Source organism: Rhodamnia argentea, chromosome 10 (assembly GCF_020921035.1).
Source record: "Rhodamnia argentea isolate NSW1041297 chromosome 10, ASM2092103v1, whole genome shotgun sequence".
In the NCBI taxonomy this organism is placed as follows: domain Eukaryota; kingdom Viridiplantae; phylum Streptophyta; class Magnoliopsida; order Myrtales; family Myrtaceae; genus Rhodamnia; species Rhodamnia argentea.
Genome location: NC_063159.1, coordinates 11053756 through 11073769, shown reverse-complemented (window position 1 = coordinate 11073769; position 20014 = coordinate 11053756). Strand labels below are relative to the sequence as shown.

General features: G+C 39.2%; 3 protein-coding genes across 3 annotated transcripts; 2 read left to right on the top strand and 1 right to left on the bottom strand.

Moving 5' to 3' along the window:
* Window positions 1-1729: 1729 nt before the first annotated feature.
* LOC115742776 (zinc finger CCCH domain-containing protein 48-like) lies at window positions 1730-5734 on the top strand. The gene is made up of 9 exons (XM_048271486.1): window positions 1730-2467; window positions 2592-2687; window positions 3576-3665; window positions 3794-3895; window positions 4066-4212; window positions 4338-4457; window positions 4536-4595; window positions 5144-5241; window positions 5341-5734. Exons 1-9 carry the CDS (start codon window positions 2042-2044, stop codon window positions 5468-5470), a joined length of 1269 nt encoding a protein of 422 aa, XP_048127443.1. The 5' UTR covers window positions 1730-2041; the 3' UTR covers window positions 5471-5734.
* A 324-nt stretch (window positions 5735-6058) lies between these two features.
* Window positions 6059-8769, bottom strand: LOC115742773 (pentatricopeptide repeat-containing protein At2g29760, chloroplastic-like). The gene has a single exon (XM_030677265.2). The coding sequence runs from the start codon at window positions 8717-8719 to the stop codon at window positions 6845-6847; it is 1875 nt and encodes a 624-aa protein (XP_030533125.1). The 5' UTR covers window positions 8720-8769; the 3' UTR covers window positions 6059-6844.
* Window positions 8770-14027: 5258 nt separating this feature from the next.
* LOC115742720 lies at window positions 14028-14620 on the top strand. Its single transcript, XM_030677168.2, has one exon. The coding sequence runs from the start codon at window positions 14152-14154 to the stop codon at window positions 14494-14496; it is 345 nt and encodes a 114-aa protein (XP_030533028.1). The 5' UTR covers window positions 14028-14151; the 3' UTR covers window positions 14497-14620.
* Window positions 14621-20014: the final 5394 nt, after the last annotated feature.

Sequence of the window (20014 nt, the reverse complement as noted above, 5' to 3'; positions counted from 1 at the left end):
TTGAAGACCAAATCATGTTTGCAAAATGCGAAGCCAGAAGTTCAGAGACCAAATGAGAAGTACCTTCGAAGTTGAATAATGAATCGTTACCGGGAGAGAAACAAGACATATTGACGTATTGATGCGAGCGATTGATTTGGTCAGGCCTAATGAAAAGAATCGAGATGATATTGGGGAAGTTTGGGAAAGCTAACGAAGTATTCTTTAGTCAGGCCTAATGAAAAGAATCGAGATGATATTGGGGAAGTTTGGGAAAGCTAACGAAGTATTCTTTTATCGACTTTGCGACAAAATCAAGCGCGATTCGTTTGATAATTCCTCGCTAATCACTATCATATTGCATTTTGTGAACTTTCAATTACTTAGACATAAGCCATAAAGAGCATAAACGGACTCAAAACGTTAATATTTACCGGCAAGCTCCAACAAACTGACACTACTGATACAAGGAGGACATTGAATAAACCCTAGCAAACTAACTGTTGTTCGTAGCTTAGACTAGGGGCGAGCGCTGGTTCCGGTCTAATCTGGGAACCGGACCGGCCTATTTTTGGCGGTTTCCACCGGAATCGTTATGCCTTGTTTTCCTTCTAATTATTCTTTTTGGGAGTGGACACTGAACATACCATTTTAGTTGTTTTGAAGTGTGCTTCGTGGTGAGGTTACTTCTCCTTCAGTGCTTTCGAAGCCTTTGGAATGTGGAATCGTATGGAAAGTTCAGAAATTCTTTTGCAGGAGTTCATTTGGGTTTAATGTGCCGATCTGAAAGCACCCGATCACATTGCCCTTTTCCACTTTACTTTAAATCGTTTACATCCTACTGCTTAGGTCACAAGGTAATAATGCATTCACGATGTGCTTGTTTGTTCACGTCAGCCAGTATAATGCACTGTCTAGGTATTATACAATAATAATAATAATAATAATAATAATAATAATAATAATAAAATACACACCACTGGTTCCCGAGATAATCCGAAATTGACTCGGGATAGGCCATTCTGGTTTTGGGTTTCACAAACCTGGAATCGACCTTTTCCAACCCAATTCCGGATTTCGGGGTGAAAACCGACCACCTAGAAAGTGATCACCCTTAGCTTTTTTTTTTTTTTTTTTTTTATCCAAACGAGAACTTTTCATTGAAATAACTTAGGAAGGAAAGCTCGAGGGATGGGCATTAGTACGTATTAGCTCCCACAAAGCAAGGGGAGGGGAGGAAACCCAGTTTAAAGGTAATGTTTTTTTCCTATGGTTTTTAGCCACCCAGTCAGCCACGGAATTTGATTCTTTAGGGTAATAGGACACTTGGGCATTTGGGTAATTCAACAAGATATCTTTGCACTTAAGGATTGGCACATGGGCTTCCCACGTGTGCTGGTGGGGATTGGAGATAGCTTCCCCTAAGAGATCACCTTAGCTTAGGCATTTGAAATTCTTTGTTAAGAAAAGTGGGCTTGGAACAGGTACAATCAAACAGAAAGCCCGGCCCGGCCCGGAAAGGATAGTCCATGGGCCAGTTTTGTTAAAATAGGCATCCCGTAAATCTGACGCGTCGATTTTCCTAGGAGCTTCCTCCCGCAATCGTTGAACTCGCTCACCCCTTCGTTCCCCTTCTTCGGCATCCCCAAAATCTTTGAGCCCTGTCAATATCCAAATTAGGGTTTCTGATCCAAAATCTCACTCTCTTGATTCCTCGTCTTGCCTTGATAACTCGGTTCTCCTCCTTTGACCTTGTTCGTTTATGTTTGATTTAGATTAAGGTAAGAGTGGGAAAAAAGTCGAGACTTGCCAATCCCTTTTTCACCTGGGGCAGGAAAGATTTGTGCACATGTTCTTGTTTTTGATAGTGTCTCCGGCGAGAGGAAGTGGAAGCAAGAATTTTCGCAGTCTTATAGCTGGCTTCCTTGATCGGGCTCATTCCCATCTCTTTCTCGTCGCGCGGCACCGCTTCGATTGATCGCTCGATAGAACAGAGGCGGAGACATCAATTGCTAAGAGATTTGATTCGTAGCTTCATCGTCTCTGACTGAAGGCTGTCGTTATGGATATGGACGGAAATAAGCGTGTGTTTCATCGGCTTGGCGTACCCTCGACAGCCTCAGTCTCTTCGAGGCAGCAGCAGCAGGTGTGTTACCACTGGAAAGCAGGCAAGTGCAATAGGCATCCCTGCCCCTACCTCCACAGAGAATTACCCACTCCAACGCAGCAATCGAGCAATGGGGCTGCTCCGAAGCGGTTTGCGGAGGATTCCGGGTCTCAGTTCTTGCGGAGAGGCCCCAAGTTCACGGGCGGGTCCAATACATGGGGTCGGGTTCATGGTGGCAATGCCGTGCCGAAGAAGATGGAGAAATTGTGTAATCACTGGGTCCAAGGGAGTTGTAAGTTTGCGGATAAGTGTAGGTACTTGCATTCTTGGAGTTTGGGTGATTGTTTCGACATGTTGTCCCAACTTGAAGGGCACCAGAAGGTGATTGATCTGATACGAATGCTCTTGTATTGTATGATCTGTGATGTAGTTTTACATTGCTTTGTCAGTGGCAGTGGATTGATTGGTTTTTTGGTTTTAAAAAACTCATCTTTTGTGTGAATAGGTTGTGACTGGGATTGCTTTTCCATCCGGCTCTAGTAATCTTTACACCGGGAGCAAGGATGAGACTCTAAGAGTCTGGGATTGTCAGTCTGGCCAGGTTGTGTTCCTCCCCCTCCTCCTCGCCCACAACCCCCCCCCGGCGTCTTCTTATCAGTTTTTATTACAATAGTTCTGCGTCTTAGGTCGTTCAAATGTATGGACTGGGTTGTGTGCCCTAAAGCATTTAACGCGTAAATTGCTGCAATGAGGCTTTGCATTCCAATGAATGTGTTAGGTTTAATGTGATGCTGTAACTGTCATTTGCTGGTACGTTCACCCCTTTGGCAGACCATGGCTGCATGGCATCTATAAGATGAGAGTTTATGGGAGATAACTGAGTTATAACGTGATCCTCATATCTGTAATGTTGTGATGAACTTTTTGTTTTTAAAACAATAAATAAGATTTTATCAAGACGATAGCAAGGGGGTACTGCCCTTATACAAAACAGCAACAGATAGAATGTTATCATGGCCTTTTCAGTAATTAAAGAGAATTCTTCTGCAGATATTAAAAAGAAGATCGATGTCGTTGGATTTTATTGCTTCGTAGGCTGTGTCTATGAGGAAGGATACTGACAGTTTTTCGACCATGCTGTCGCCTTTGGCCCTTGGAGGACAGATTCACTTAAAATTGATTAGAAGAATGTTCTTACCTTTGTTCTTCTTCTTCTTCTTCTTCTTCTTTTTCATATGGGCTTGTGGGAGGAATTTACTTTTAGGTGCTCTGAAGGTGATTGCAAAATCGTATGAAATGGTACGTTTGTCCTCAGTGTTGCTTATGTTGTCGTTACAACTAAGCACAGTGTTTGCCTGATCATGAGTAGTTGCCCCAGAAATTTGGTTTATGCTGAAGGCATGAAATTATAATTGGAGTCTTGCCTTTGTTTATTTCTTCTACTGAGTGGGTGACTGGACTAGTTCCATTCTTATTGTCTGTCTTGCAGTGTGCAGGTGTGGCCAATCTTGGTGGTGAAATTGGTTGTATGATAAGTGAAGGTCCATGGGTGTTTGTTGGTTTACCAAATCTCGTAAAGGTAAGGTGGGACAGCACACTCCATTTTTTCCCCATTTCGCTGTATACATGCCCCTCATATCTTTATTAAAAAACTGTATTGGTATTGAGAAGTTTTTGGCCAGTAACAAAGCGGTGGTGATACTGTAGGCGTACAACACACAAAGTAATGCGGACCTTAGTCTCAACGGTCCTGTTGGACAAGTTTATGCCATGGTTGTGGGTAATGGCCTGCTATTTGCTGGTATTCAGGTATATCTTTGTTTCTCCTAGAAGTTAGTTTGACCACGAGTATATGTCTGTTTCTGCCTGAAATTGTTTATAGGAAAAAGTGTGTCTGTTTCTCTTTGCATGCCATCATGTAGGGTGAACTTAAATTTTGTCCTTTTCCTTTTAGTATGCTGAATTTCTTCCTTATGCAGGATGGATCTATACTTGCATGGAAGTTCAATGCAGCTACCAATTGCTTTGAGCCAGCTGCATCACTTACAGGCCACACCCTTGGAGTGGTTTCATTAGTGGTTGGAGCTAATAGGCTTTACTCTGGTTCCATGGACAATTCAATCAGGGTACATTGCATCTCATGATAGCTTTTGGTTATCCAATTTCAGAGTAATGACGTGGATTTGTTCTATGCAGACAAAATGAGATCTGGGCATTTTTGTGATCCTTTTTCCTGCACTGTTTCATTTAGGTCTGGAATCTCGAAACTCTGCAGTGCATTCAAATTTTGACAGATCATACCTCTGTTGTGATGTCTGTTCTTTGCTGGGATCAGTTTCTTTTGTCATGCTCTTTAGACAAAACAGTAAAGGTGGGTCACGTCTTAGTCTCTCTTCAAGTTCTGATGTGGCTGTACGATAATTTGATTAAATAATGCCTTTTTGTGCAGGTTTGGGTTGCCACAGATAGTGGGAATTTGGAAGTGACATACACGCACAATGAGGAACATGTATGTTTTGGAAGTTCAATTAGCTAACTCTTGTTGCCTTTGTTTTGGATTGATTGCTAAGGGTAGAAACTCAATTGACCACTCAAAACTTAGTTAAGGATATGGGGAGAAATCTGCTCTAGAATCTATGGCCGAGCTTTTACCACATTATCCAGGGAGGGCTGGGTATTTTTTAGCTCTGCATGTAGCTGCTTTCTGGAGTAATTGTGTACCTTATATCATTAGTTTATCCTGTCTCATTTGGAGAGCATCTAATTTCAATGGCGTCAATGCTTTATTTAATAAGAGATTTCACAGTTTTTTTCATCTCTATTTTTCTCATTGCTTTTAATGAGGGGGTTGGGGTGTGATCTTTCTCATATATTAGGTTTTATCAGATATTGAACTGTAAATAATCCAAGATTTTCTTTTGCATTCCTTGTGCTTACTAATTGTGGTTTCTAGGCCCGGTAGACTTTAGTGTAATTAAGTTGAGGCTCATCTTGTCATGTTATTGCGCCTCATTTCGTAATCCACTTGCGGAAGTTTAGTGATATTATTTGTTGCAGGGTGTGCTTCATCTATGCGGAATGCATGATTCAGAAGTCAAGCCAGTCTTGATGTGCTCTTGCAATGATAATTGCGTCCGCGTATATGATCTCCCATCGTGAGTTTTCCATCTTCCATTTGCATGTAGTATGACCATTGAGTTCATCTTACCAAAACTTGAACGAGATTGATTGATTTGATCTCTCTTTGACCATAGATTTGCTGAGAGGGGCAAGATTTTTGCGAAAAATGAGATCCGAGCAATTGAAGTCGGTCCTCCGGGGTTGTTCTTCACTGGTGATGGAACTGGTCAAGTAAGAGTCTGGAAATGGAGGGACTCACCTTGACAGCATTAATTTGTCCTCGTGACAATCTGTAATATTCATAATTTTGCTTTTTCCCGGCCACTGGAATAATATGTATGCCTGCAAAAGGAATTAGAAGATGAGAATGGTGGTTTTGTTTTCTCTGTGATAGATAGAATCTCGATTACTGTACTTAGCCAAATGTCTATCAGAATTATCAGGCTTCGTTTTACTTCTGATGAACCTGAGAAGCACCTGGATACATTAATCTGAAAATTTTAACAGGGTTGAATTTTTCTGAGTCAACCTCCTCCCTTCTTTTGCAATTTTCTTCGGAATTACGTGGGCATGCTTTTTTTGATTGATCTCGTGACGAGTCTGTTGCACGTGATGCGGACTTCAGCTGTATCGTTGTATTGCAATGAAGGCTGTTCACTGATTTCTTAGCTAGCTTAGCATGCAAATACCGAAAATTGTAGTCACGGTGCAATACTACCTCAGTGCGATGTGCTCGGACACAACTCATTTCTACCAGAGAAATCGAAAGCAGCGCATTTTTTATTCCATGTAAATCTAACACGAAACAACGAACAAATTTGCCGCATTGTGATGGGCAGTGATTGCATTACAAAAATATTCAAACGCATGTAACTTCTGTCATGACAGGTTTTTGGTCCTATTTGCTAATTGGCCGGTTGGCCCTAGGCCCCTAACAGATATCAGCCATCATCTATACGTCAATCAGAAAGAAAAAAAAATGCTGCCTCTGATCATGTTTCATATGGTTCCCAACTTCCATTAAAAAGGCGAGCACACTAAAGAATTTTGAGCTGCTACGAAGGCTATTATGAACAGCTTCCACTCTGATTTTTGCTGATTCAACCATAAAGCTAACGGGAACTTAGTTCTCTTAAAGCCGGAAATCGGATAGCTTATGACTAGCTGAACTCTTCGTCAGCAGTGCTCAACTGCACATTCTGAATCCGATGAATCTTTCACTAAGCTAGCGATTTCACTTTACAGGGAGGTGTCTGCTTGCTTTGACTAAATGAGCTTCACTGGCTAGTGACACTCACCAATCGCTCTTAGTAATTACTGAGAGTAGACGACCATCTCCAGCGCGTAGCAGCCCAAAACGGCACTAGGAAGCATGAGTTCACTCCTTATATACATGGCCACCACAGAGAGTTCATCAAAGTTGAGAACATCTGAATTTAAGCTCATTTGAAACAGCGGCTGAGAAGTTGCTTGGGAGAAGGTAACATCATGTACATCCCAGTACACAGACACTCAGCATGCCATAAGCAGATAAACTTCGTTGCAGTGCCACTCTTACCCATAGATGCGACTACTTAGTAAATTGAGTTCCTCTTGCCACTTCAATTGTAAAGATCACTTCCCTCATGCAATGCTGGATTATGAAAGTCCTAATTCCTTTATTGGATGCCTGGTGTTGGTGGGATCAACAGGAATATGATCCCGAGAGCTATGTGGTGGTAATCCATTAGATTCGATTGTACTCCAACCAAATGGTTTCGGCACATCGGTCTCCTCCATCAGTTCTCTCACATTGGACGCATCATCCCATCTGTGGGAACTTGCGTAAGTATTTGACAGGAGTACATAGTTTCCACTATTACAAGGATCCAATTCAAGAAGCTTTTTTGTTGCAATTTCAGCCAATACCACATTGCCGTGAAGCTTGCAAGAACTTAATAGTATCCTCCAAACTACAACATCAGGAGAGAAGGGCATTTTTGTTATAAATTCATACGCCCTATCAACATCGCCGGAGCGGCTCAAAAGATCCACAACACAACCATAGTGTTTCATCTCTGGGGCGAGTCCATGAACATCTTCCATACTCTTCAAGAATGATAGTCCTTCCTCTACCAGTCCAGCATGAGCACATGCCAGTAAAACCCCAACAAAGGTTCCATGAGTAGGTTTAATTCTTTCACTTAACATTTCTGAGAAAAGCTTCAGTGCAGAATTGGCAAAACCATTCACAGCAAGGCCTGAAATCACAGAAGTCCACGAGACTGTGTCCTTCTCCTTCATTTGTTTAAACAACTCAAGCGCCTTTTCAACTGATCCGCATTTGCAATACATATCTATGAGAGAGTTCCCTACATAAGTGTCTATTTTCACACCATGCTCAATTATGTAGTTATGAACAGCCTTCCCAATGTCAAGCGAGCCTAAATGGGCGCAAGCAGACAACACGCTAGCTACTGTAACTTCATCTGGTTTCACATTAGCCACCATCATTTCTTGGAAAAGCTTCACTGCCATCGCAAAGTTGTTAGCTTGAGCATAACCTGTGATCATAGAAGTCCACGAGATAACATCCCTCTTGGGCATTTCGTCAAAAAGTCTGTGGGCTCCAGCTAAGTCTCCCGCTTTTGCATATCCCCGGATCATTGCATTCCACGAAACCAAGTTCCTCTCGCGCATGCAATCAAACAGTTGCCGTGCCAACTCCACCAAACCACGCCGTCCATACATATCTATTAAAGTATTTCCTAAATAAACATCAACAAGGACATGGTTTTCCTCAATGTACTTCGCCACATGATCTGCGAATTCCGACTCCCCTAAATAAATGCAAGCCAAGACAACTTTCACCATTGTCACGGCATCCACCGTCACATTAGCAACCTGCATTGCATCAAATAGTCTCAAAACGTCCCTAAATGCACCACACTGACTATAACCGCAGATCAGGGAGTTCCAAGAAATCAAGTCTCTTTCCTCCATTTGATCAAACACTTTCTGTGCAGACACCAGATCGCTGCAGCATGCGTACATATGTAGCAGAGCATTCGAAACGAAAACGTGCGTACCGAACCCGCATTTCAACGCACGGACATGGACCACTTGACCGTGCCCAACATCACAGACACGAGCACAGGCCTTGAAAACAAATATGAAGGTCAAATGGTTCGCGCTCACCCCCTGGAGATGCATTGTGCGATACAGGTCCAATGCTCTAACAGGGCCGTCGCTCTGTGACAACCCACGAATCATAAAATTGAAAACCGCGGAGGTGGGCCGTTCAATGGAGTCGAAAGCAAGGCAAGCTCGGTGCAGGTAGAGTGGAGACGACGCGTATGATCGGATGACGTCGGATACAGCAGATGGGTCGGTGTGGCGTTGGGTTCTGATGAGGCGTGCGTGGAGTTCTTCAATGGGGCCGATCGGTGAAGAGGAGTTTTTGGTGAATCGCTGCGGCTGTCGAGCGGCTGCGGAGCTCGAGAAGAGGCGCGAAACGGGTCTTGCGAGACTCATTTCATGGCGTGGAAGGCATCATCCCCAACCGCGAATGCAAACATTTGTTCCGAACAACGAGCCCCCCCCAAAAAAAAAACCATAGAATTATTTATTTTGTTATCTTTAATTAAAAAGAAAAATAAATAGAATCAAATGAGTAAATTAAATGAATTTTGCGCTGTTGTTTTCGTTCCGGGAATAGAAATTTTGTTTCCTTATCAAACGGGTTTATCTATTTAGAAATTTATCCAGAAACTAATCAGAAATTGATTCCATAATCAGAATGATTATCATTTTATATGTACTGATGATTGATGTAAAAAATTATTAATTAATCATTTCTACTAAAATTTGATGAGTCAATAATTTTCTTTCTCTTTTTTCTTGCACATTTTGATTAGTATGATTAGTCTTCCCTTATCGTCATAATTCTACGAGACTCACCACAGTGAGCAATACTTGATAATGTGCTAACGAAAGTTAGTAGGCTAAAGGCGCATATGGCACAAGTTAACTTCCGATCCAAAGTTGATTTTTCTACTTCTCGTTTTGAGCAGAAGTTGATTTTTTTTTAAAACTTTTGAGCAAAAGTTAATTTTTCTACTTCTATTCCATAAGTTAATTTTTGATCAAATGAAGACATTTGATAATATGACAAAATTTCTGCTTCTAGAATAGAAATCGTATGGTAACGGTTGAAAATTTCTACTTCTAGAACATTATTAACACAAAATCTTCTACGAAATATTATTAATCATAACTTAAAATGCATGTTATTCGTGAAAAGTGAAATGCAAATACTAACGAATTTATGTATAATTTGTCATTTAATTATTTTATGCAAATGGGAACCAATTTTATAGGAAAAATTCTATTAATTAATATGATGACCGAGCTAATATATCCACGCTAAAAGCACAGATAGTTTCGGTGCTTTCTCGCTTGTGCCTCTAGCACAAGTTGGTTTATGACAAACAACAATTCCGCCGTCACAACTTGAAATGGTCACAATTTGTCTAGAACATTGTGATTCACATTTAAAAACCATCTACACATATATTGCATATAAATTTCCCTGTTAAATCCATCAATCAGACAAATTAACCTTGAAAATGTTGGGATCTTCCCAGGGGCCTTTGTCAGACCTTAGGCAATCCCCCTACCACCAAGAAATTTTGGAAGTTCACTGGAGAAATTTGCGAGGTTAAGAAAACTCCAAGGTCTGGATGAATAATGTTACACAAGTAACAATAGTTGACATTCTGTCAAAAATTGAATGGACGCACTTATCCAAGAAAAAAATAAAAAGAAAATTGAAAGAAGCATGAGAGTTTCAATTACCTAGCATCAATTATTTCCAACAATTTGGTCCGATACTTATTGAGAACCTAAGGAGAAATTCCAAGTGAGTGCATTTGAAAATGATATTTACAAACCCTACATAGTGCTTTGATTGGTGTGAAGAATATTGACAAAACCAAAAACATGCGTGCATTTTGCCTTATCAACATTAAATTTCCTTGCTTTCAAGAATCTAAGAAACAAAATAAATGACTTGAGAAGTTCAAAGACCGCAACAACAATAATATAATTGTGTCTTTATGGGATTGCTCAGTCCACTTTAAAATATTTGTGGGATGCCATTTAACCAATTTGAGTCAATTGCTCGGTCTACTTTGCTATAATTTTGTTTTTGTGTAATGTTATTTAACCAAATCATGGAACATTTATTTCTTATTATTCATTAAAATAATGATATTGCTAAAACACTTTGATGCAATACAAATTTAGTGAAAAATTATTATATTTTTTAAATAATATTTTTAGTGAAAAACTATTATAAATTTTTTAAATTTTCTAAAATAATTTTTTTGTGAAAAATTATTATAATTTTTTTTATTTTTCCAAATTAATTTTTTACTTCATAAAATCATTTTCCCGAAGGAGACTAGCGGCCGTGGATGGCAGTTACCAACAGCGGATTATTTCTTTTTGATTTTAACTTTTGGAGGAAAGTAAATTTTTTTTTTTTTTACTTCTGAAAGTTGCTAAAAAACAACTTCTAAAGTAGAAAATTACTTCAAAAGTTGCGTAACCAAACGGATTTCTACTTCATAAGTTACATTACCAAATTGATTTATACTCCGGAAGAGCACTTCTGAAACAGAAATTCTGCTTCACAAGTATTACCATGCGCGCGCCCTAAGCTTGGCTACACAATTGACTTCATGCTTACAACATACATGTTTAAGTAATATAAGATACTTCAAACAGCATAATCATGACATTACCTCTGAATTACCGCGTTTTCCAAGCTTTCATGGCAAAAATGGATCTTGTCCCAGAAAATATCATGAATTTATAAAACTTTCTCAAGTGGAAAGGTAATAAGTGATTATCTAAAAAAAAACATTAAACATGTTAGAAAGTGGAATTTGACTAGTGAGGGGGTGGACACACAATCTCGAAAGGGATAAAACTGGCTTTAATATCATATTAAAAAATCCAATCTAAAAATTTAAGCTAACGGGTGGAGTGAGACCACATAAATAAAAGAGCTTATAGAACCCATTGTCAAATATTGTGGGACAACGACCTCAACGAAACATAAGGATAGGAAAGAAGTAAGAAAGAAAAATAAAGAAATCCGTTCTTTACCAAACCTAACTCAAGAAGCAGACAGGTTTCAAAACAATGTCATTGGAAAATGGATAATAGTAAGGATATGAGATACATACTAGTAGTAAACGGTATAAGAAAATACTTTAATGACAAAAAGCCTCTTTTTATACTTTATAAAATGGAAATATTGTCCAAAAATTCATAAACTTTTCAACTTTTTTCTAATTTTCTTAAAATTTATTAATAATTGTATTTCATTTTCTTTTCATTTTCATGTTCTTTTCTGTTGTTAAGTGCTGGTAGCTGCCCTACTATCAACTGGGCGAGGGCCGCGATCCCTACCCATATCAAGCAAGGTCATCACGGCCCTCGCGGACCAACAGATAGTACCTGTCCTTTTTTAAAGAAAGTGATTATTTCCTTAATAACACACTTCTTTTTATCCTAAGTGCGAAGAAGCCTTCCAATAAAGAATTGTTACAGTTAGATAGGCTCGGAAGGGTTTCAGCATGATGCTCTCACTTCCGAAATCACGATCAATCTCAGATCTTCCTTTCTTTCAACCCCAGAAAGGCCAAAACGATGTCAAAACTAGTTGTCCTAATTCAAGCCGCGCCCACCTATCATAAGCCATTCAATTTCCATTCCTATTGCTCGGATCAACATGAGTCGAACAAGACGTGGAAGCGTTATCGTCGCGCACCATCATCGACCTTGTACATGTAAATGGAAGGTCAATCGAAGCCTCACGACTCCAATACCTCAATCTGATTCATCGCTGCCACAAAACATGGGAAGACCGGGGGTTGAGTAGTTTTAGGTTCTGTATAGCTCGCCTGTTGGAACATGTTCATGGAAGGTCAATCGGAGCCTCATGACTCTGATACCTCAATCCGATTCATCGCTGCCACAAACATGGGAAGGCTGCTGGGGGGGGAGGGGAGAGTTGAGTGGCTTTAGGTTCCGTACAACTTGCCCGTCGAAACATGTTCTTCATTTTTTTTTAAAATTTGGAACCTATCTTGCATACCCCGAAACCCGAAACTTACCATGTCATAGATTTCAGGGTCGGTTCCATGGTCTATTTAGGTTTCACTTATATCCTTGATTGAACGGTTGCGGTGAATCATCGTCTTTAATGGCCACCATTTACTTTTACAATCTACTAACTACAACTCATATTTAGACACATGAATAAATATAAAATATTAACAAAACAAAATCCTTAATCATAAAAATCATTGAAAATGGAAGCTCGGACTAGCAGTTTTAGATTACGCACTCATCATCGGACACCATGAAATATTATTGGATTGCATAAAGAATATACCAAAAAAATGTATTACGAGTCTCACCTGGAACTTGCTCGTAGGAACATGTTCTCTAATTTTTAAAACCCGGAACCTATCATGCACACTTTAAAACCCGAAACCTACCCTGCACACCTTGAAATCATGCTCACCCCTTGGCCAAAGTCTTGGAAAAGAAAAATATTCGCTTTGGCCCTCATCATAGGGTGGACGCCAACCACTTACGAATACCAGCAAGAAAAGTATGGTACCTTAGTAGGTAAACTCGAACAAATAGACGGTGCCGATCATATGTCAGAGTTGCAATAAAACTCACTCGGGTCGCACTAGAAAACGTTATTTGTTATATCAATTTGCACCGTGACGGATCCTGTAAGCCCTATTATTTGTCAAATGAATCTACGTATTCGATAATTTGTTTATTGGTTTTAAGTTTTGGAGGAAGCAAACACAACCTCCCCCCACATCGCTGTGGAATAATGGTCTAATTGGCTAGTTGGGTGATTGATGCTTACAGGTTTCCTCAGCATGCACGCCATCTGGCATCTTCCACATATCCTGACCACCAATAACACTAATTAGTAGTGCTTATGAGAATAATAATAATACCAATAGTAACAACAACCATAATTAATCACATTGTGTATGAATGCATGTCCTCGTGTTTGACCCTTTCTTTTAACTCCTAAAGTATTAGATGTTCTTCAAAATTCGACCCCGACCGCGAGAGCAATCATAGAAATAACTGTATTTGCGATGGTAGATGGGTGTGGTTCGGTACACGTGTTAAATTAAAACAAATTATGACCTCTAGGCCATTAAGTTGAACTTCCCTCTCAATAATATCACACCAAATAGAGAGGAACTCCCTAACGGAAAAAGGAGTTGACCCGGAATTGTTGACCGCAATCACCAACCACATGCTACTATATTATTTCGTCATCTCATGTGGAAACTTTTTTTAAAAACAAAAGTTTTACCAGTCACCAACCGGGGTCGAATACAGTGATATGATACACTCATTAGCTTATTCTTGGCAATGTCAGCGTTGCGCCTTGGTGATAAAATTCATTTCGATCAGAGTTACGTGAATGAGAAATACATATTGATTTAAGTACAAGAGTGCCCTCTCGTCTACTGATGCACCTCAAGTTTTAAATGAAATCATTGATGAAATAGAATGGAATAAGAAAGCCCCTTTTGGTCATTTAGGGTCGGCAAGATGATTTGATGCTACTAATAATCAGTTTGATTTATGAACTAGCTTAGCAACGAGATTGAAATAAGTTGGCCATGTTCAAAACCCTGACGAACTTGGTTAAGCTTTGCCGTCCACCCAACCCTTATAAACAAGAGCCAAAGTACAAAATTCACGTCGTCGTTGAAACCAACTTCCTCCCCTCAACGCATACCGCCAACTCCTACTCCTCAGGCATTTTTTCGCTTGGGACAAACGTGTAGAAATCCGCATATTCTCATCTGTATTATCGAAAACCCTCTTCTTTTTATCCGACCTTCATGGCTCCCTCTGGGAAGAGCAAGACGGCCATGAAAGCAGCGAGGACGATAGCAGACGCGGCTGCGTGGTGCTGCGCTATGTCCGTCGTAGCGCTCATCTTGGTGGCCTCCCTCAGAGAGAACAAGGTCTCGAGCATGAGAGGGAATAGGTTCTCGGACCGGCCCTGCGACGAGATATACGAGGTGCGCGAAGGAGAGACGCTCCACACAATCAGCGAAAAGTGCGGCGACCCGTTCATAGTTGAGCGGAACCCACACATCTGCGATCCAGATGATGTTTTCCCCGGCCTGGTCATAAAAATCATTCCTCTTGAGGTCAGCAGCAGGAAGATGCTAGTGAGGTAGCTCGTCCAGATTACAAGACTTGCTTTTGCTTGCTTTTCTTCAAGTCATTATTGGAAGCATCGAGTTCATGTGTGTAATAAAATGTCCATACGTGCCTCGTATAAATTATGTTTTAATTGATACGAACAGCACAAAAAAACGATTTACATCTCTTGTAATGGCCAATTTACACGTTCTTTTTTCTTTCTCTATGAGAGAGACCATCTTACAAGAAGCCAAAAATAAATCGCAAAACCATCGATTAGCGAAACGCACAAATGCGTTATTCCGTTCATCGTAAGCACGGCGTTTTTTTCTTAAGTTCACTTCTCATTCTTTTAATTCTAATTAAGAGTTCTAGGAACACCAGAGTTACAGACAGAACTCTCAACTTTCTTAATATAACCAAATGAGACCAATATGTTCTCAAAGGATCGTGATCCGTGGGATTATCAATGAGTTTTAGGCGGCCGGAAAGTATATTAATCGTAAACCAAACGACAAAGCATGTACACATATATGTATAGATAGGACCCTGTTCTTGTTAGGAAACGATAGGTTAAGTTTTGTCTTCATGAGAAATGTGGGTGCGACCAATGTGTTCCCAGCATAGTTTAGAATGATCATAGGACCTTGTCGGTATTATAATGTCGTGCAACAGCTCCTTTTGTCTCATCCACATCCTCGTGCTTTTTTTCTTCTTCTTTTTTCTTTTGCTTGCTATTCTAACATTTATCATCTCTCCTCGTTTTCCATGTTTCCATAGGGCCTTATTTTTATGGCATTTTATTCTCCGTTTTAGTTTTTTCATACAGAGTGGGAAAAAAAAAAAAAACAGATCAAAATGACCTGTGGCAATCCAGTATTTGGACTTATGTGTGATGTTGTTGTTCTTGACAAGGTTCCACAATTTTTTCAAGAAATAATGTGTAAAAAAGCTGTGAAGGAGCGGGATGGAGCACTACATAAACTGTTTCATTCTATCTTTTATAGGCTATGAAGCACCGATACGACACGCGACACTCGATAAGACATGACATGACATGACACGACATGTCGACACATGATTTTTTAAAAAATAAATAATTTCAACATGTTAGGACACATTGTATATTAGATGTATATTTTTAGATATACATAATAAGTATAAAAATATCAGCGGTGAGTTTCTTCTTCTTATTATGTTAGAGATTCACGATTAGTTTTTTTTTTACTGGTCGGGTATATTAATTTTGGGGTGGCTAGGTATATATAACTTAAGTATATATGTCTTTAGTAAATTTACATTTTGACTTCTAATTTATTGAAAATGTTTAAAATTAATCTGTGCGTGTTGAAATTGCGTGTCGGGATGCTGGACACGTTTGTCCGGAGGCTAACTAACCGTTGATTGTATGTCAAAAAGTGTCGGACACAACACGAAGGTTCCTAAAGAGTGTTGGTGCTAACTAGAATCTCGGTCCAATTTGGAAACCGATCTCGATCGAACCGGACGGTTCTAGGCAAATCTTTTCCTTGTACACCAAAATGGATTCTTGGGGCACAGAGTAGATCCGAAAGCAGAAAAGGGGTTATTAAAATGAAAGAAAAAGTTCAGCTAGTCCCGATCCAACTGGGGATACACCGATCTGGTTCCGATCTGATTGCCGACCGTACAGGGTCGACTCTCGACTTCTCGGTTTCGGGGTGGGAACCGACCCACCCCGAAACCGTTCACTTCTACTATCTATGCTCATCTTTTTATTTCCCGAATGCCAGCACTTTCTTGTTCTCTAGAACATAATCCGACGAATTGACGGATCGATGAATATATCTACAGCTCAAAGAATGTTTTATTTATGGAATTGACTATGTTTTTGCTCGATATGTCATCTCTTATATTCCCTATTCAATCTTGTGAAGTTTTGTCGAATTACTATTCCCTTGAATGAGGAGTTTAATATTAAATATTCTACCGTTCCCCTTCTTGCTGAAGGTAAAATTTATTGAGAGTACTAATAGATGGATTTAGTATTTAAACCAAATATAATGAGTGCCTAAATAATTTGCGCATGTATTGACATAAAAATTGCTCAAGTCCATGACCGTCGACTAGAACTGGAATCGACCAAGCAAGACATCGTTGAGGTAAAATTTACCAAGTCCTTTTGGTGGGCAAATCGATAAAAGCAATGAGAAGTTGCTGATAGGCAATACCAGAGAGAATTACTAAGTTTTGTTGAGTCATGAGTCATGAGTGTAGATAAATGAGCTCGATTAAGTCAACAAGGGAATCGAAGCAGAAGTGTCATGAAACGAACAATTTCAACTACAACTATAACTAGAGATGGCCATAGGCCGATTTGGGCCCGGAATCGGCCCATTGATCAATCAGAATCGGCCTGTTGACCGAGCCGGTTAAGGTTCACCAAAGTTCGGAACCGGCCCGGAACCGGGCAATTAGCCGTTGGGCTTAGGCCCAAAGGCTTTGAAGCCTTAAAAAAAATGGGGGAAAGAGCCGTTCTCCCGCGGCCCATCCAACTGTTGCAATGCAACAGTTAATTTGACCGTTGCATTGCAACAGTCCACCGTCCCCCCTCTCTTCCTTTTTTTCCTATATTAAAACTATCCTAAATCTTTATAAATACTCCTCTCTCCCTTTCATTTTTTCTCACAAATTCTCTCAATTCTCTCAATCCGCTCAATTCTCTCAATCCCGGCTCAATTCTCTCAATTTTTTGAATCCATTTTCTGCTCGATTCTCTAAAAAAAAGGGCAAGTGGAAGCAGATCTGGTGACAAGGGAAAGAGCACGATGCCGATGGGGGATTCCGATTATCCTCATGAATATGATCCTCGTGAGTTTGCATATTAGGTAGACGATGATGAAAATATCAATATTATTCATAACGTCGATCACATCCCAACGCAAGAAAGTCTTCATCCTCCTACCGACGTCGAAGAAATATCAATAACAAAGGAGCCAGATCGGGAGGGTACTTGTAGCATATAGGAACACTTCATCAAGGAACATTTGGGGAAAAATAAGTATCATGTAAAATGTAAATATTGTGGGGCAATATACAAATTTACAGCTAGAAGCGAGTAAAAGACATTTCAATGGCATATAAAGTCGAAACATCCAATGCAAGTGGGGATCAACACCAGCCAACAACAAATTTTCGGGTACATCAATTTTAGCACTTCTCCTTTATTTCGTTACAATGAAAAAGTTTATAAAGAAGAATTAGCTAGATTTGCTGCCATTGAACGTTTATCGTTTAATTTTGGTGAAAATTTTGGTTTTAATCATTTTATAAACACTGCATGTGCTCCGCAAGCACGATCTATTCGAAGGAATACGCTTAAATGCCAACTTATTGGGCTTTATAAAAAAGAAAAACAAGAGTTGAAATTTTTTTTTATGATTCATGGATGTGTGCATATAGGTAGTGACATTTGAAGTAATCCTTAGTAAACTCATTCTTATATATGAGTATCACATATCATTAGATAGGTGATGATTGGAACATTAAAAAAAAAGTTATTGCATTTCGAGTTTTTTATGATAGGCATATGACCAATAATATTTATAGAGTAATTAGACAAGTTTTAGAAGAATATGATTTGATTAATAAATTTTTTTGTGTTGATTTTGATAATGCTGCGGCAAATGCTGCTTCCATTCCCGATTTAGAAAGGATTTGTAAACCTACTTTTGGTAGACAATTTTTTCACGTTAGATGTGCTTGCCATGTTTAAAATTTATGTGTACAAGATGATTTAAGAATTCTTAATGCTTTTCCGAGTCCAATAAAGAGAGCAATTCAATTTTTATGGAAACATCTCCAAATTATGAAAAAATAGAGCAGAAAGCACATAAAAGAAAGTCAAAAAGATTTTCAAAAGATGTTCCGACTCTTTGGAATTCTACATACGAGTTGCTGCATCAATCCTTTGTATATAAAGATTTATTATGTACGTTTATTTCAAATAATGTTTCTGAAATTAATTTATTCCTACAAGAGTGGGACATTTGTCAAAAAAATTTATTTTTTTAAAAGTTTTTAACAATGCAACTTATACTTTATCCGGTATTTATTATCCTACTACGCATTTATTTTTAATAGAGTGTATAAATATTGCTAGTATTTTTTAAGAATATGAAAAAGATGATCATTTAGCTCCAACTATAATAGCAATGCAAACAAAATAGCTGCATTATTATATCGAAATTTCTCTTATTTATTTGGTTGCTTTTATTTTCGATCCACGTACCAAATTAGATGGTTTAGGTGATTATTGTGTTTTCATTTTAATGAAGTGGTAGATGTTAAAGCTATACAAACAACAACTAAACAAACAATAGTAGAATTATATAATGAATTTCGTAGTAGAAATAATTTAGCAGGTGAAAGTGGATCTTCCCAACATAGTAACGTACAAAGGGAGGACCTAAGTAGAATTAGTAGAGGGCACAAAATGCTGATGAGTAGGCAAAAAAGACAAAAAAGAGCAGCAGGTGATATTTTTGAAATAGAAACCTATTTAACCATTTCTTTTGAGTTTGATGTTTTCGAAGGCGGCACAAATTTCAACATTCTAGAGTGGTGGAAGAGGCATTCAACCGAATTCCCAATCCCGGCTCTCATTGCAAGACAGGTTTTAGCAACTCCTTGTTCAACAATTGCGGTTGAACAAGCATTTAGTGCTGGAAGCAACATTTTGGACGACCGACGTTCAAGATTACATTTGAATTCGGTGGAAGTTCAAGCTTGTGTCGATGATTGGACAAAGGCTAAACATCGACAATAAGAGATAGATCGCAACAATAAAGCTGATTTCTTCGATGATGATGGAGATACCACCGCCACAAGTACCGGAACAGGTAGCGACGATTAAAGTAAGCTAGGGTTATCAAAAGTAAAAGAACTACGCGAGCTTTGATTCTTCTATTCCCAAGAAGAAATGTAAGCGTTTAATGATAATTCATTAAGTTCAAGCCTCTTCCCCCTTCCTTTTTTTCCCCCCAAATTTGATTACAATATACAACTTGATTACAATTCATATTTCATAATTTTATAATTTATTATTTTTTTATTTCGTAATTCATTATTTTAAAATTAAATTTAAAAATCGGTGGAACTGGAACCGGCCCTTGAACCGGCCCAGAACCGCCGGTTTAGAATCGGAACCGGAACCGCCCTTAAGGTTCCGGTTCCGAACCGTGGCCATAACGACCCATTCAATCGAGAAGCAGGCATGATCACCAGTTTGTAGAGACGAAAATCTCGAAAGCCACGAATAATAATGGCCGATAAACATGGGCCTCTGATAACAGTCAAGAAGAAGAGTTACGAACTGCAGAAATAACTGATGACGTGAGGGGAGCAATGATGCCGTGATTGTCGAATGGTGGTTGTTTTTTAACCATTTGTAAATACATGTTGCTAAATTCTAGAAGTCACGTAGTTATTAAGTATTAGGACGGTAATTGGATTAAGGAACCACCAACTAATCAATGAACACTGGTTGTTCAATTTTCTCTTCCTGTTATCTTT

Excerpts from the sequence above, each read along its gene's own strand:
- LOC115742720 (XM_030677168.2), top strand. The coding sequence starts at position 14,152 with ATGGCTCCCTCTGGGAAGAGCAAGACGGCCATGAAAGCAGCGAGGACG.
- LOC115742773 (XM_030677265.2), bottom strand. The coding sequence starts at position 8,719 with ATGAGTCTCGCAAGACCCGTTTCGCGCCTCTTCTCGAGCTCCGCAGCC.
- LOC115742776 (XM_048271486.1), top strand. The coding sequence starts at position 2,042 with ATGGATATGGACGGAAATAAGCGTGTGTTTCATCGGCTTGGCGTACCC. Across the intron at positions 2,468-2,591 it reads AACTTGAAGGGCACCAGAAG|GTTGTGACTGGGATTGCTTT; the intron begins GTGATTGATCTG and ends TTGTGTGAATAG. Across the intron at positions 2,688-3,575 it reads GGGATTGTCAGTCTGGCCAG|TGTGCAGGTGTGGCCAATCT; the intron begins GTTGTGTTCCTC and ends TCTGTCTTGCAG.